This window comes from Labeo rohita, chromosome 9 (genome assembly GCF_022985175.1).
Source record: "Labeo rohita strain BAU-BD-2019 chromosome 9, IGBB_LRoh.1.0, whole genome shotgun sequence".
NCBI lineage: Eukaryota > Metazoa > Chordata > Actinopteri > Cypriniformes > Cyprinidae > Labeo > Labeo rohita.
Genome location: NC_066877.1, coordinates 8803362 through 8821152, shown reverse-complemented (window position 1 = coordinate 8821152; position 17791 = coordinate 8803362). Strand labels below are relative to the sequence as shown.

The 17791-nt window shown below is 37.4% G+C and overlaps 1 protein-coding gene across 5 annotated transcripts in view; it reads left to right on the top strand.

Annotated features, from left to right (window-relative positions):
* The window catches only part of myo16 (myosin XVI), a 246434-nt gene that overhangs the window by 37488 nt on the left and 191155 nt on the right, over window positions 1–17791 (top strand). For 3 of the 5 annotated variants that reach the window (XM_051118726.1, XM_051118729.1, XM_051118730.1), the window contains exon 1: window positions 6283–6568. The exons of the other annotated variants lie outside the window; for them this stretch is intronic. In XM_051118726.1, coding sequence (XP_050974683.1) covers window positions 6541–6568 — 28 coding nt within the window. In that variant the 5' untranslated portion in view covers window positions 6283–6540. Of the gene's footprint in view, window positions 1–6282; window positions 6569–17791 lie in introns of those variants that run through there. 5 annotated transcript variants of the gene reach the window in all.

Below are 17791 nucleotides of genomic sequence, written 5' to 3'. Positions count from 1 at the left end.
TGAATGCAAGCTTGCAGTCAATTGTTAAAAAGATGCAGGGTTTAAGTGGACTAAATCACTGGAGAAGTCTGTTGTTTTCGAGTTTTGATTAAAAATAATTAAAAACGTAACATACATACATGAACCATTCACAATAAGAGCTATGACATGACCAATTGGCGTCATTTTTCGACGTGCAGGGTCCTCCATTACTTTAAATAAGAAACTTTTGGCATCAATATGCTGATGGGAATTGGGAATTTCATGATTAAATTACATATTGGGTAATACATTTTCCATTACTGCATATATTTTGGGGTGTGGTTGTTTTCAGTGTAATCAGTCACAACTGAAAAGTTTTTTACATTACACTATTTATACATTTGTGAGCATGTAACCCAACCCCTGCACCTAAACCTAACCATTTGTTAATATAAAACACAGGATATTACAGGCAGATACAACTACAGTCACAAAAGTATTAAGATCCCAAATCCTCCAAGCCAAATCGATTGATTTCTGAGAGGAATAAAAGTAATTGCTGTCTCTATCTGCCATACAGCTCAGATCCTGTGCACAAATTTAAAAACTGCCGCCAGAAGAAGCGTTACATCAGCTTTGGTAGTGAAATGGCATTGGCTCTTGTTTGTCTCATGACTGACTGCATCATGCTAAACAAGTTTGGGAGTATCTTTTTGAATGTGATATGTGCAGGAGCGAGATCGTTTTCACCAATTAAAACCTGATGACTTGGAATGCAACACAACTTATTTGTAATACTTTTATACTGCATTTTATGGTCAGTTTTTGCAATAAATACCTGTGAATGTACTGTTATTGGCCTGTTGGGTGTTTTATATTGTTCAGGAGTGGGTAGGTTCAGGGTAGGGTTATGTGCTCCAAAATATCAATGAAAGTATAAATTTACATAAAATTTCTATTTTTGCAAATGCATGCAAACCATTAAATGTGATGCATAATGCAAACAACTAAGAGCAATGGAGGACCCTGCATGTCAAAAAGTGAAGATGCTAAAGAGGTACCCTGAGCATCAAAAAATGTCGCCAAGGGGTCCTGACCAGGCATCAATATGTGAGTTGGGAGTAAAGAATGTGTTGTGTGACACATAGAGTTGTTTCCTACGTAGTGCGTTCCACATCAGTCACTTATGAGGTATCACTTCAGGATAAAATGTAGGGAGTAGACAGCAAGAAAACTCACTAGATTTTGAAATGCAAAAGTTGTTTCTGCATACTTACAATTACATTTTTCCCCCCCATTCATTTTATTTTGTTGCAGTCTTTCACATGTTTCTGTCAGGTCATCTCTGTCGCCAGTGTCTCTAGTCACAAAGTGAATATATTAAAATCAAAAGCTGCATTAAATATTCCTCCAGTCCATTCCTCAGCCCACTCGTTCGTCTTTTTGCCTTCATATCTCTATCTGTCACCCACCCTTCCATCTGTCTTTCCCCCATACTGCTTTTCATTCCGTCTGCTCAAGGGCGCTGGGTGAGCGCATCTGTTGCGAATGATAGCGGCAAGAAAGACGCATCCTTTCTCAAATGTGTCCCCTCTCCATAAGAATTATTTATAAAGTTTTTCATTTAGTAATGCAGTGATTGAACTGCTTCCGCACAAACAACCATCACTCAGACATGTTATTTTAAAGCATACTGTGCACGGTCCGTGAGAATAAGTTAATTATCTGTGTAAATGATGTAAATATGGATTAGAGTCCTGTGGATTAATGGGATTTGGGTTTTATGATGCTTTGAATCATTTAAGACTCCTCCAGTTAGAACATTGTTGCAATATCCATCTATGGCGTAGGAATTTTACTGCAAATGAATCCCGGCACTCCGAGCAGATGCAGGAAGAAGAGGGTTAAATCTGTGACCTGGATTCACATGACAGGCTTTATTTTGGTCTCTTTCTCCATTTCTCTTGCTCTCATGGTTGTTTTTTTCTCTTTATAAAGCAGAGTTTATGTGTGGGTTTGTGTGGAGGTGTTTGGCAGGAAGACAAAGATATGCACACATTCATGTACAGTCATACCAGCATACACTCCAACACACAGTGAACCAGATTCACTGGTCAAAATGGTGATGGAAATGCAATGTAATCAGTCTGATGTGCTTTACACGACCTCACATACACACGTCACATGGAATATGCAGACTTTGCATGTTTGCAATTTCCTGTGCATGCATGAAGGTGTTAACCCAGAGCAGAAGGGAGATGAAGCTTGTCAGAAGTAATTTGTGGCCAGTTAAACACTATTGCTGAGCAGTTAAGCTGTCAGGCCTCCATCAACACTGAGAGTGAGCAATGAGACAAAACACAATACACCCTTTATCGTAAATGGCACTGCATTCTAGGGCGTTTTGTTCCTGCATTGTGTCTGTGCTGTTTACTTAAATTGTTGGTTTATGTACAATATATGTCTCAGACAGATTTCTCACTGTTTGTTCACTGTTTGATAGGTCACAATAAAAGTAGGTTCTTGTTCGTTTCCTATTTTACCAGAACACATTGCTCTCTTTAAATATAGAAAGTCAAATTGCTTATATCAGAAGTGTTGCAGTGTAGATGGAAGCAGAAGTCATTCATTAAGTTCTACACAGTTCATCAACTACCAATTTTGTTGAGTGTAAATCTGCTCTATCAGATCCCAAAAGCAAATAATAAACAGTGCTAATATACACTCACAGTGTGCTGTAGTACTACTGAAAAGTCTTTCAATTTTTCTCCATACAGTGATTTGTCTTTTCAGAACCATTAAAATTTGAGTGTCTGAATGCCATGAGCGTCAGGACTGTAGTGCACACTGTAAGCTTACACAATCTTAAAGTTTTGTGATAAATTAGATGAAATAGTACTAATACTACTAGGGCTGCCCTCGACTAAAGATTTTTCTGGTCGACTAGTAGTACTTCATTTTAAGCGTTTAGTCAACTAATTGCACATTTATTAATAAACCATTTAAATCATAATAATGAGCCTTTAATTGCCTACACAGCCTAATAAGCGCTCAAGTGCATGAATAAAGCTTGCCACAGCGCAACGGCAGATATAATAATTACGAATGTGTCAGGGAAAGACAGTAGGGAGGCTACATTAACATTTTAATAATTTATTGGTAAACTAGGCCTTTCTTTAATTTTGGCTTAAGAGAAGTAGTTGCAACATTGAATCGTCATCTCCACAGTAGTGGATGCGCTTGTATGTTTCATACGGATTACATAATCAGAGAATATTTGTTTTCCATTTGAATTTGTTCATTTGAAAGAAGACACTCTCAATATATATATTTTTTTCATGTTTGTAAGGCAAGTATACACTGAGTTATTTATTTATTTTTTTTGACATGCTTTGATTCAAAAGATGTATTATATTTATCTGAATGACCAAAAATAATGGAGTACTTTAAGAGCAAGTGACCGCACTGGCGTCTTCATCTTTCATGCAGTAAGCCTGCTATTCAGCTTCCATTCAGCTTCTTGAATAGCGCATATTTTTCTAGGCTAACATTAGATTGAGCAGCCATGTAAAGTTACTACTATTTGGATATTTCAGATGATAAGCCATATTTGAGGTCGATGAATGATAGGCGAGCATTTGGATGTTCTGCTCGATGTACTGTTTAACCACATAGGCCAGCTGTTAATGATCTGTCCGTCACGGTCACGGATTGCATGACTTCGTCACTTCCTTTAATATTAGGATTTTTTTTAATCGTGTGACTAAGCAACTAATAGAATTTTGATTGCCCAAGCCTCTTGTCGACTAACGGTTAGTTGACTATTTAGGGGCAGCTCTAATAGCTACACCATAGAGCATCTTTCTCTGTTGACAGCCAATCATAAATAAAAATTATGAAATCTTTTTGCAAATACTTTGTAATAACATTGCACGTTTTTACCAGTAACCAATTCAAGTGATGGAATTCAAGTGAAAGCCACCTTCTCTGGCTGTATCGAAATTGTCCCCATACCCTTATTCGGTATTTACAACATAGGCTCATTGGAAATATGTGCCTCTACATTTCTGCAAAACTGAAAAAACGTACCTATATGTAAAAATCACCGCAGTTTCCAGTTGAAAGAAACATTAGAGGCAGTAAAATGCAGGCAACTTGTATTTCTTTTCACACAGAGCACAGAATTTTGATTAATAAAGTCTAATTTTCACATAGTTACTTGCAGAATATTATATTGTGGTTTAAAAACAATTTTAACATCCTGCACGATTTGAAAACTGATACTTCTAAATGTTGTCATCGCATATACAGCTTCATATGCATGAGTTTTGTAATTCAGTAGGTTTACTCGGTAGCTCACGCGATACAGCATTGCACTTGAGTGATGAAGAGCTCCAGTATGAACCCTGTGAAACTACAGGTTGACTAAACAGCTCAAATCTGCATAAGCAAGTTAAAATAGCATGGGTGCATCAACAAATGTGTTACAATATCATTTGTGCATTTGTTAACACTGTCAGGCAGGTTTAGGGTTGGGTTTGGTGTGGGGGATATTTCCAACATGATAGAGCGTTAACCTTTAGCGACGCTACCCAGATATTTGAATTCTGAACAGCTCCAATATGTACCTCAAGCAGTGTAATAAAAATGCCGCAATACATGCCTTAGCGCCACTCTCTGGACATTTCACTTTGTAACTGCCGCGAAACATGCAGTAAAGTACGCAATTATAGTGTTGAAGAAATGTATATAGAGGCACGCATTTCCAATGAGCCTGGGTTGAGTATTCACTGTGTTACACTCTTAAAAAAAGGCTCCAAAGGGGTAGAAGAACCATTTTTGGTTCCCCAAAGAACCGTTTCAATGAACAGTTCTTAAAAGAACCATTTTAAAACCATTTAACATTTAAAAAATCTAAAGAACCTTTTCACTATAAAGAATGTTTTCTGCATTTTTATAGGTTCCATGGATGTTAAAGGTCCACTAATCCACTAACATAGCCAACTAAATAAGTAAATGAAAAGGGAATAAGTGAGTGAATTTGGACACTGAAATGTGTAAATTCATTCAAAGCAATACTCACAGTGCATGGGTATTCAGTGTACATCAGCTGTACACTCTTTATTGAGGTGTATTATGGGATTGAATACGTACACTTGGATTTGGACACCATCTACAAGGGCAGTAAAGGCTGTACCCTCAAACAGTGCATTGCATAAGGTTATAGGGGAAGATTTAGGACAAGCCCATGTGAACTAATAGCCGCGTTTGAATTTGTCTTGCTTACCGAGTCGTCGCTATCTCAAGTCAGACAAACCCAGCAGGCACACAACGTCATAAGGCGCTGATATTTGGTTAAATTTCGGTTGTGACATCGGCTGACCAAAATTCAATGTAAATTCAACGTTTAATGTCAACGTTAAATTGATGTCCAATACCAATGTCAGCTGACGTTGATATTTTGTTGTTTTTAGGTTGTGTAACCAAAATCCAACATTAAGTCAGCGTCAAATTGACGTCAACACAATTTTCATTCTCAACCAAAATGCAACGTCTGTTCGACATCATGTCCAACGTCAACCTGACGGTATATATACGTCCAGTGCCTGCTGGGAAATTTCTGACCAAAATGCAGCTGCTTCAAGTCAGACGAAGATCAGTCTGCACAGCACTGTATATAGCTGAACAGACCTAAACACTATTGTTATGACATCATTTTCATATAGAGTCATTAGTGACGTAACATTTACAGCTCAGGTAATTGGCTCATTATAAAAAAAGGCTGAAGAACTGAGTGACAATTATTTCTAGTACTTCCACAGCATCAAGCAAACTATCACCACTGAGGCGAATGCAAACTATAACGGATAGTGTTTGGATTTCTCCAATTCATCACTTCATGATGCCAGGATGTTAGGAAAGAAACATATTCTGTGTGATTGTGCATTCTGCATTTAGACAACAAATTATTTTTAATTCACAGGCTAATTATTACCGTAAAAGCTAATCACAACATGCTTTCATTTAAATATTAACCGTTCGATATTTCCCGCGTCGCATTTCGCGCTCCCAGCGTACCGTGTCAGATAGCCGCACTGCAGTAACTTACCAAAGCCTCTCTCTCCCTCAATCTAAGCCCAAATTTCATCCCCTCCCCTCTTCCCTCTCTTTTCCTTCCCCAAACCTCCTACCTCCTCTCATCACTATCTCCTCCATTCCTCACCACCCGTCTCCTTCTGTGTGCGAGGGGTGTGTGCAGCGGTGGGCGGGGTTAAGGACGCGTCAATCAGCGGCGCTACAATAGCACGTGTGGCGGTCATGGTCATAGAGCGGCACGGTGGAGTCGACGCGACTGCAGGCTGCTGATAGGAGAGAGAGCGAGCGGTTACCGTCACCTTATCCATCCACCGCTCCTCCTTCACTACAACCACAACCGCCTCTGCAACCCGATCGTCCTTTAATAATGCACGGGGAGCTGAAGTGAATACCAGCGGCCGGGCTCTGAATGATGTATCGCGCCGGTTACTACAGCACCGCACCGGAGAGCTTGAACCTGTAGCTGTGTGATCCGCGGAGAAAATGTCACACTATCATTTCATCAAATGCTGTGAGTAACGAGCCGCGAGAGACGCGTCTTTCCATACATGCATCTGCCCATGATGTCATTTCGTCAATGATGTCATTTGTCAATGATGTCATTTTGCTGGAGAGAGTGATTGAGAGGCAGGAGGAATTGCGTGTGATGTAGGGTGTGTATCTGCATGCAGGTCAAGGCAGCAGATTTTAATCAAAATTCATGGGTGCTTATTGCATGTGGTTGTGTTTAACACAACAAATGCATATAACCACCCAGTGGAGATGATGAGCTGTCATGATGATGGGTTGGCTTGCGTGCATGTGTGTATGTGTGAAGTTGCAGCAGGATGCGGCAGCATTGTAAAAGTTGACCGGTGGCTTGCTGGATCTGCTGCTGCAGGTGTGTAGGAACCTCCTGAGGGAGTCTGCCTGCTTTCAGACAGACGGCCGGTGGGTGACAGTCTGACAGCCTCTGCAGGATCCCTCTCTGGTGTGTATCTTTGTATTTGTGGTGGGCGTGTGGTCGTGAACACGCCTGTACAAGAGAAAGTGTCAGGTAGGATAATGGAGAGAGGGAAGGGGAGTGTTTTAGACAGAAACGGATGTAGCAATGGTGGCTGGGAGGATGGAGATGCTGATGTGGGAGAAGGTGGTAATCAGGAAGCATTTGTGTTGCCAGCTGCAGATGAAAGGCAGTTGTTAAACTCGTCCCTTTCCCAGCCCTCTCTTTTCATCTTTATTCAGATAGTCTAGTTCTCCTTCATCTCTAATGCTTTTTTTTTTTTTCCTCTGTATGTTTTGCTCATTTGAACGCACACCCACACACCCCTCTGTCGCTTTTAGTAGATTATATTATGCTTTTGCTATGTTTAATTTTTTTGTTTGTTAGTTTGTTTGTGGCACTTTCCATGGATAGAGTGCAAAATAGGTCCAGAAAGAAATGATTTTGCATAACCTACAGAAAATGTTGTTGTCAACCTTAAGAGGTCAAATACATATTTATAAGCTATTTTTTCCTAGTTAACCCTGTTAATATTTTGGGCATGTCTAAGTAACCAGTTGCAATTACATAGATGAATTTAGATATTGCTGCATTCCAGTTTGGATTAAATGGTGGTTTGAAGGTTGATAAACTTATATTTCCCTTGTATTTAAGACATATGCTAATTTAAATTGGGTAACAAGAGTGAGCTTGATGAATTGCCAACACTAAAACTTGTTTACAAATAGCAGAAATGGAATAAGATTATTCATCTGGTTAATTTAAATAAGCTTCCATTTTTAATCATTTTTATTAATATACAGCATAATATTGAGGGAGTTCAGCAACAATTTAAGATAAAAATGCTGAAATAAATATTAACATTTTTGGTCCCATTTTATATTTGGTGACCTTAACTACTCCGTGCTTGCATTTACATTTAATCATTTGATACAATGCAGTTATTGTGTACATGCACTACCACCAAAAGATTTTTAATGTGTGTTTTTTTTTTTTTTTTTAAAGAATTGTCTTCTGCTCACCAAGTCTGCATTAATCCAAAGCAGTGATATTGTGAAATATTTTTTACTATTTAAGATAACACCTTAACCCACCCTTAAACCTACCCGTACCACTAAACCTGCCCCTAATCTACCCGTACCCCACGTCAAAGCAGCAAAAAAGTGTTTTGCAATACAATATGAACACAGTAAGTACATTGTACATGGTAGAAAAGCCACCTAATATAAAGTGGGACCCAGTTTTTTGTTATTAAAATGAGTTCCAAGTTAATTAGTTATTTAATGAACTGAATATTAGTTTAATGTATTGCAAAATTTATATCATTGTTGGATACAATTGAAAAGGCATGACAGTTTAATCTTTCTTTAAGGTAAGAGGTGGGGATGTCTTTGAACTAGCTACTTGTCATGCTAAATTAGTTTTTAGTACTAGATAATAGTTTATAAAATTAGTAATGCTGCAGTAGTTTTGGCAATGGAAAATATTCAGCTGAAATGACAAAATAATATTTCATATATCCAATGATGTGTATGTGACCAAAATTGACTAAAAATGATGCTAGCAACATGTGAAAATTGGTCTGCCGAAATATCGAGAGGTGGCTTATTGCTGAAGAACTTTACTACGAATGGTTTACAACTTGTTTAGTGACCCAAATGTCATTAACAAAACTCTGTTTTTGGCTAAATGAAAACTTAAATTTAAATTTCTATGTTTCAGTAAAAAATTCATTTAACTATGTGTAGATCTAATAGTTCTCACAATGAAAAAAAATAGATTTGTGCCTGCAATACTTGCATAAAAGTAACAGAGTGCAGTATATTGTATTCATGGAAAGAGCTTTGTGCTATCACATACTCCTTCCTCTGTTCTCCTCACCTTTACTCTTCTTTCCTGTGTGTTTGAGCGGACAGAGACTCAACGGTGGCCAGTGCCAGAGGCAAACAGTGAGAGAATGCGCAAGGTCGCACACTCAGGTGCAAAGCCAGCAGAACATTGTGCGTGTGTGTGCTTCTATAGAGCGTGTTTGTGTGTTTATGTGTGTGACTAGTGCACTTCTCAGATCCCCCTCAAGGTTTGAGATGTAGTACAGGAGACAAGTGCATGCTTACGGAAGTCTTTCACATTTGGGTTTGTCTGATCCCATCAGTCTTGTGAGAGGAAAGAAAGAAGAGATTTTTACAGTCGCTGCATCCTCTGTGTGTTCACAAAGTTGGGTATGTTTGTGTTTGAAAGACAAAGAGAGAGTGCTCTCTGTCTAATTTATGCTTCCCTATTCCCCTGCCTCTTATATTAACAGAAGCTTGTACGATACTCCAGTGTAAATCAATACCTTGACAGCCTGGAAGCGGAGACACAGAAGCAAACTAGAGAAAGGAGGAAACCTCACCCATCTCCCTCTCTATCCCATTATTCCTGCCATTCTCTGCCTCTCTCCATGACTGGTTCAGTCACACATGAATGACATATTTGGAATCAGTCAGAGGTGTCACCAACTCCGCTCAGCCAGCACCCATGACACACTGCATGTGTGTGTGAATCTGTACAAAATAGACATGTATTTGACAGTAGTAGTGAATAAGTTATGCCACCAGGTTCATATGTATAAAATTTTAAAATGTAAAAACATTGTAAAAAATGACTTTAAGAAGTCAGTTTTCTAGATGAATGTTTGAGCATTGTGTTTGTGTCTTCTCACAGATGCTAAAACCAAGACAAGTCAAACAAGACAAGTCAACATTGCATTCTAAAAATGTGATGCTCAAGTGAAAAGTTCAGCTTCTAAAAAAAACACATTATATGCAAAAATGCATTCAGTGGTGTGAGTGGCACCTTAGATAGGTTACTTTATAATGCAAGGCATTTTTTTTCGGTCCTGCCTGTTTGCATCGGCTATCTCTATTTACAATTATTTCCTGCCCAAACTCCATTTTCCATTGGCTTTTACTATGAGTTCCACATTTGACCTTTCAAGTTTTAGATGGTCTTGTTCTAATTCATCTTTGCAAAAATTGGATAAAATCGCAGAAGCAACTTTTTATTTGGCTGTTGTTGTAAGGACAGCTTTAATGCCGTCCATATCGGTCAGATAAAAGTGTGGTTAAAGGCCAGATCGTGCCAGACTAAAAGTAAAAAAAAAATCTAGTGACTATGAAAGCCAACTGTGTTTTGTGCATCTAGGGTAAAAAACTGTGCTTGAACACACCATGATGCCTACAGCCAACAGCCAAATAGCACATACTGTATGTTTTGCACTTGCATGAGGCTAAAATCTTATGTCATGATGAGTAATGTTATTTCATGGTAATGATATATAACACTATATAATTATTTTAGGTTTAAATAAGGTCTTAATGAAAAATTTTAATATCATGGAAATTTCATAATTGTTGTCACCAGTGCCAATCACAAAACTAATACTAGCCTAAATTAAAAAAAAAAAAAACTTTAGCTCACAGAAGACAGTCAGCAATTAAATAAGAATAATAAACTAATGACAAGCAATTGGACAAATATAAATAAATAAATAAATAAATTAATTAATTAATTAATTAAATAAAATTAAATAATACAGTAGAACATCTAAATAAGAAATGCTACATACATTGTATAAAACAATCAAATGTATAAAAACAATGCATATTTTTCACTGTGTAAATTTAATTATAACCATTTCCTCTCATTAAAGTTATAAAAAGTGATTTAATCAAGAGTAGTAAGAAATTTTCTTTTGTTGTTTGATTTAACATAAATGACAGAAAGCAGGAATAGTAGACTGCTATCACTTTAAGAGCTGCCTGGATCCAATATGCTGTTACACGTGTTTTCTTTCTCAGCTGTTTGCTTTCACTTAAGACCTAAATTACTGTGTTACAAGGATACTTGCAAAGATGGGCATTTTGACACATACAAGTGTGTGTATTTAACTATTCAAGGCTTATAAAGTGGCAAAAATAACTCTGTTTATTACTCCTGCGCTCTATGAACACTATCTTCATGTGTGTGAGTCTCAGAAATAGAATCTCTGACAGTGTGCATGCATATAGCGAAATTAGTTCTCTTTCACTGCTGATAGCATTTTAACAACTTAAAAACACATGCAAACACTAAGTTTCTGTGACCACGTAGCACAGCGATGTCGCAGTTAGAGCCTCACGTGACAGAGACATAGTCGATAGTCGAAAATCTCTACCTGTTGACAAATTTACCGGTTAATTGTGTCTACCAGTATATCACCCACCCCTAATACTGCAAAAATACATTTGTAAACAAAGCAGCACTTTCTTTGTTCCAGACAGCCATCCCAAATAGCACACGAACATCTGCAACATGTCTGTTAAAGATCTCTTGATCTGGAAAACATCTGCTGTGTCTGTCTGGCAGAAGTCTGTAAGATGTCAGTATTACATACATTCTAAATCATAAACATCTTAAAGACATCTAATAGACGTCTATTTGACATCTGATAGGAAACGTCCAATAGACTTATCCCTGTTAGCAAACGTACATCTCGGAGATGTCTATTTGATGTCTGCATTTACATCTGCAAGACATCTGCAATACGTCTATTGGACGTTTTCTATGAGATGTCAAATAGCATCTATTAGGTGTCTTTAAGATGTTTATGATTTAGAAAGTATGTAAAACTGACATCTTACGGATGTCTGCCAGACGTTTGTACACAGCAGATCCTTTCCAGATCAAGAGATCTTTAACAGACATCTTGCAGACGTACATGTGCTGTCTAGGATTGCAGATGAGCAAACTACGTCTTGCAGATGTAATTGCAGACATCAAATAGACGTCTCAGAGGTTGTACATGTGCTATCAGGAATGGCATTATGAAAATGTTTGTATTGAAATGCTGAAATAGGATGACATAAATTGTCATAAGATGTTTGCTTGGTGTGTCATTACTTTTAGACTTTAGACTTGTGTCATTACTTTAGAAGGGACGAGTGGAGGGTCCATCTGAAGACAGGCAATATTGTCCAAAACATCTGCTTCAACTAAAAAGCCTTGAGTTTTTGTGCCAGCGCTTACAGTCAGGTCTGTTTCATAAGGCTATCACACACTGTGGAATCGGATATACGCGATAAGACGTAGATCAAATGTCCTTAAATCAGACATGTCTCTGATTTAAAACCACATTTGAATATGGCTTACATTGGATGCTTGAATAACTGATCTTGTGCATTTTTAAATGCATGCAACAATATCCAATCTGGGTTAAATGTGAGTAAAAATATGTAAACGGAGCCCTGTTTACTTTTTAATGCACTTTCATAGTGTACATTCTCAGAACCCATTCATAAACAATCCGGGGCTATCGGGTAATGCTAATCAATAGCCAGTTTACTATTTAGGTGTTGTTGTAGGCTGATGTTAGGCATTCCAGACTTGTTAAACCCTGTTCTCAAGTCTAGCTAGTCTAGATGGTGTTGTAAGTTGATTTATTTATTTATTTTTTTGTTACCATGCATAATGTATCCAGACTACCTGAGGTGTAGGTGTCTATAAGTATGAAATGAGATTCCCTTGTTGGTGAACTTTAACATCCCAGTCAAAAAGTCTCTTTAAAGTTTAAAAGGAATTTGTCCTTCACTATCAACTACACACTTACATTTAGGTCTCGCTCCTTTAGTATGTAACACCCACATCTCACAATCCAATCAACTGCAGATGGATAAAACCAAGTCCCGCCCTTGTTTCTTTCCTGTCCTGTTCCTTCAAATGCACTGCAGATAAAAACTCAGTATCAAATGCTGTTTCAGCAGAGGTCTAGGTCTGTAACAAATTTCGTTGTGTGGGTGTGTGTGGGTGAAGGCTGTGTTTGACTTAATGCAGTCGTCTATAAAACAGTTATGGACTCTCTCAGTGTAGGCCGTAAAGAAGCCAGTAAGAAACAGACAGCAATGAATGAGGTCAAGAAGAAACTGCTGGAAATGTTAGTGATTGAATGGTTGAATAAAAAACAGGGGTGGATGGGACTGTAAAGTGGCTGTAAAAAGGGATCGAAAAAGGCTGATGGCTTTATTAGACAAAGAGAGAGCTGAAAGGAAAGAGTGAAGTGGAGAACAGCTGAAGAAAGAGATGAAACTAGACAGGATGGAGAAAAATACAGGAGTTCATTCCTGGTTCACTTAGTCACATGCAGGGACTAATAGCAAAGCAGCATCACAATTCTGCCTTTGGGCGTATGCAACTGTTCTACTAATGTCCAAAAGCAAACTGCTTTCTGTTCTTCACCACTGGAAAATTATTTGACTAAGTATCCAGATACACAGTCATACAGTAATTTTTTGGCTTGTGTTGTCTTGGAAGCCCATTTCCACGACAGAATAAAGAATAAAGAAAGGTAATTCTGACTATTTATCTAGCAATTGCAAGTTTACATCTTGAAATGGTGAGATATAAATCGCAATTGTGAGTTCTAAAGTCAGAATTGCTAGATATAAACTGACTATTCTGAAAAATGAAGTTAGAATTGCAGGGTTTCATTTTTTTCCTCAGAATGCAAGTTAATGTCCAATTCTGAAGGGGAAAAAAGACTAATACTTTCTCAGAATTGCGCGTTTATATCTCACAATTCTGACTTAATAACTTGCAGTTACATGTTATAAAGTCAGAATAAAGTTATATAGTCAGAACATGTCATAAACTTGCTTTAGTTTAAATTAAATCTTGCAGTTCTGAGTTGTTCTTCCATGCAGTTGCGAGTTTATCACACAATTCTGAGAAAAAAACTCAAAATTGATTGAAGATAAAAGTGGCAATTATTTTATTTTATTTATTTTTTTTTTGTGGCGGAAACGGGCTTCCACACTTTTTACTGCTTTTAACTTTGTAATGTCATACTATTTTATAGGATTTTATGTTGGAGTTCTAGTTCACTCACCTGTTGTTCCAAACATTTCTTTCTTCTGAGGAACATAGGAGCTATTTTGCAGAATGTCCTGGCTCCTGTTTTTCCATATTATACAATTAAAAGTGAAGGTGGGCTGGAAAATAAATGTCATGAAAATAGTCTATATGGCTTATGTGTGTATTACAATTCTTGTATGAAGCCAAATGATGGCTTTGCAAGGCTTACCAGTAAGGATTTTAGACCCGGTTGGGCCAGTAGTTCAGATTTCAACTTTTTTTTTTTTTTCTGGCCCTAATACAAAAGTGTGTAAATGTAACATTTTGTTTTATTTTGTTTTATTTTATTTTATTTGTCATTTTAAAATTTGATTAAAATGTATGCATTTTAAATTACTTATCTGATGATTAACATTTAAAACTGCATAATGAGAAATTAAATTAAAATAATGGGAAAAAAGTTTTCATCTGCTTATTTTTAAGAAGTTTAATTATTATTATTATTATTATTATTATTATTATTTATTTTTTTTTTAATTCAGTCTTTTAATTGCTTTTGGTTTAAATGATTAAAACATTTAATATAAAATATTAAGGTTAATTTTCATATTACCTGTAATTAGCTGAAAAATTATTGCACACATGGCAAAACATTATTTTGTTTATAACGACAGATCAATTCTTGTTGAAACTGCAATCGCAATTTATTTTTGCAGTTTTGACAACCTTATGTTTGCTAGCCAGCTCATTTTACCTACAGTATAGCTGACCAAAAACATGCAAACATAATGAATGAAAAAAAAAAAAAAAAAAAATTGTCTGTTAACCCTGCCCTGTAGAACCACGGACAGCATTTTACCACACTTTTTTCAGTGTACTGAGCATGCAACATGCAACAGTGTTGTTGTGCTCATATCACGGCCAGCGCAAATGCTTCATAATGCCTTCCATGTCTTGACCTACATTAAAATTCTTGCTTCTTACCAGTAGCCAGATGTGTTCAATTCAGGCATTCCAATTTATTTCTCAATTTTACTATCCTACTTTACGAGACAACCATCGGCTCCTAATCTCCCTTCATAATTTCTCTAAATGGAACTGCAAACCATTACCATTGCCATGCAGAATGTAGTAGGTCAATATTCCTCCGTGTGCTTTTAATCCACATGATCTTCACTCTTGGCTGAGATTGGATCATGCCCGTTTGATTCTTTGACTAAGAAACGTGGAAATGCAGCTTCATATGAGCTCTGAGCCTGTGCCATACAGTCCTGTGATTATACTGTATGTGCTGCCATGCTACTGTGCCACTGTCCCACTGTCCCACATATCTGCGGCTCACTGATAGCAGGCTGAGGGGAAAATGAAAGCTCACGGCTAATTCTCTTTGTTAATGGAATTGCGTTTGTGCTTCCGCTGCGTGTGTGTTGGGGGGTGTTTTCTGGGAATGTTATACCGACTTCAGCTTATGGTTGAGTCTTGTGGATTGCGTTCAAGGCTTTAAACGAGGAAAAAAATGTTTGAGTGGAGCTGTGGGAATCTCGTCTGCTCTTAGTGTGTCTGACATTGCTGTGCGTTTGAAGGGCAAATGTTCACGGCACTGCATTTAAATCTGTAGGCTTTGGAAGTGCAGCAATTATAGCACTTACTTGAGGAGCTAAGAGTCTTGAAGGTGTGTATTTATGTGTTAAAAGTGAAAAAAAGGATTTCCCTGATGCTTCATGTTGAGAATTGATATGAAATAGAGTTGCAGCCCCCTGGGTGGTATTGGGTGTTACCAAATAAATGCACAATTATGGATGTTGTCAGATGTTAGGTGAGAGTCCAGGAGTGGGAAGACCATATCTGGGTTTTCTGAGGTTTGTTTCATTCGTTCCTGGGGAGAGACAAAGGAGAGAATCTATAGAACTGATTTTAGGGTAATTGGATTCTTTTACAACCAAAAGCTTATTTAACTGCAGTGCCGGAACTTATTTTAAAATGTCTTTAATCTTCACAGTCTTATCAGCGTGGAAACTGAGTCGGCACAGAGGGAGAGAGAGCCCGGCTGTTGCTGTCTTCAGTCAAGGCAGCATCAGAAAGAAAAATTAAACAAGATTTTAGGCAGCGTCAGAAATTAACAAGGGCTTGTGGCAAAAGTGCCACCAAAATGAACAAAAATGCCGCATAAATTAAAGACAAAGGGGCAAAAAATGTCCCAGCACTAATAAAGAGCAGGTCATATGGTATTTTAAAGTGTCCTAATATTGTGTTGGAGTCCCCTACAACAGGTTTAAATGCATCTAAGATCAGAAAACATTGTAGTTTTCTCAGAATGCACATTAAATATTAGAGTCATTTTACAGTGATTTCAAAACGATTTGTTCGAGGCAATTCTGTCTGTAAACCCGTCCCCTCAATAAGCCCACTCTGCTCTGATTGGTCAGCTGGCCAAGTCTGTTGTGATTGGCATGGAGAGGAGTCCTTGAGCAACGTAGCGAGTGCTACCACTGACAAAGCATGCACCAGTGTTGTCAAGTTCGTGGTTTTCTGGTGGTTGTTTTTCATGTCCACGAGTTGAAGCGACTACAATAATGTAATATTTAGCCCCTGGAATGGTAATTTTACCAGGGTAAATTTGCCCAAAAACGTGTATTTTACCCCCCAGAACGCAATATCTATTTATGTATTTATTTATTTTTTAACACTAGAACCGCCACGGGGTAAATTTTACCCGTACATATTATTTAAATGTACATAACAGATTTTCAATAAAACACTCAAGTCTCCCAGTCATTGACTTTTACTAAAATTGTGCAATTTAAAATCCCCTGGTGTTAAAAAGTATTTAGATAATACCAGATCGAAAAACTGAGCATTTATACCTAAAAGCGCCAGTGCGGGTCAAATTTGCCCACTATATAATGCCTGTATTTTCACACTGTCGTAGTCTTGCCGGTTATGTTTTTTTTTTGATTACCGTAAGTTTATTTGGTTGTTCACTTATTAAAATTATAAATGATATAAATAAACAAATTAATCATTAATTAGGTGAAGCTCTGCACTTGAATTTGACATCACATCATCCTATGCACTGTGCGCAAGTTATTACATGTTGTCTATGGGCTGTTTTAGTAATTTAAATAACATGAATTCTCTTAATTTACTGAATAATGACAATGAATTCTAATATTACACTACACAATGATGTAGTTACTTCCTTTTAATTCCCTTTGTCAGCGCAGTCTTATTAATGTTAAATTGACTTATGAAAACAGACTGTAGCCTGCATAAAACTCTATAAACATAAAACAACAGGGCAAAAATATAAGTTGGTGAGTAGACACTTCTTTATTAAGACAGTGGTATAATACAATGAAATAAAGTCTTCTTTAGCCATATCAAAACACTTGTTTGCGCGTGGGTAAAATTTACCCGCGTGACGGTTTTAGGTATACAACGACCTCTGGCGGTTCTAGTGCCACGAAACGTGATTGGGCTACTTTTGAGCTAGTTTTGAGAAGCAGTTGGGCAGGTTTTGGTGTGAAAACCTGGCAACCCTGGCATGCACCTTTACTAAAACAATAATAAAGTGCTCCAATCTGTTCTTTAAAAAATGGCATAAAATACATTTTATTTAACACTTATACAAACGAATCATGCCCACAGCTAAAGTTTAACTGCTAAACTGTAAATGCTTAATAAAACAATAATGGTGGATCAATAGCCAGGTGCTAACATTACTAACTGACAAAACAATACCGTCTCTAAACCATATGTCTATTGTAATGTCTGAAGAACCACAGACAAAATATGCGCTTTAATTGTCTTTATTAACTTTAATACAAGCAAATTGTGCCCACAGCTATGAAGTTTAGCTACTAAACTGCAGTGTTGGGCAGTAAC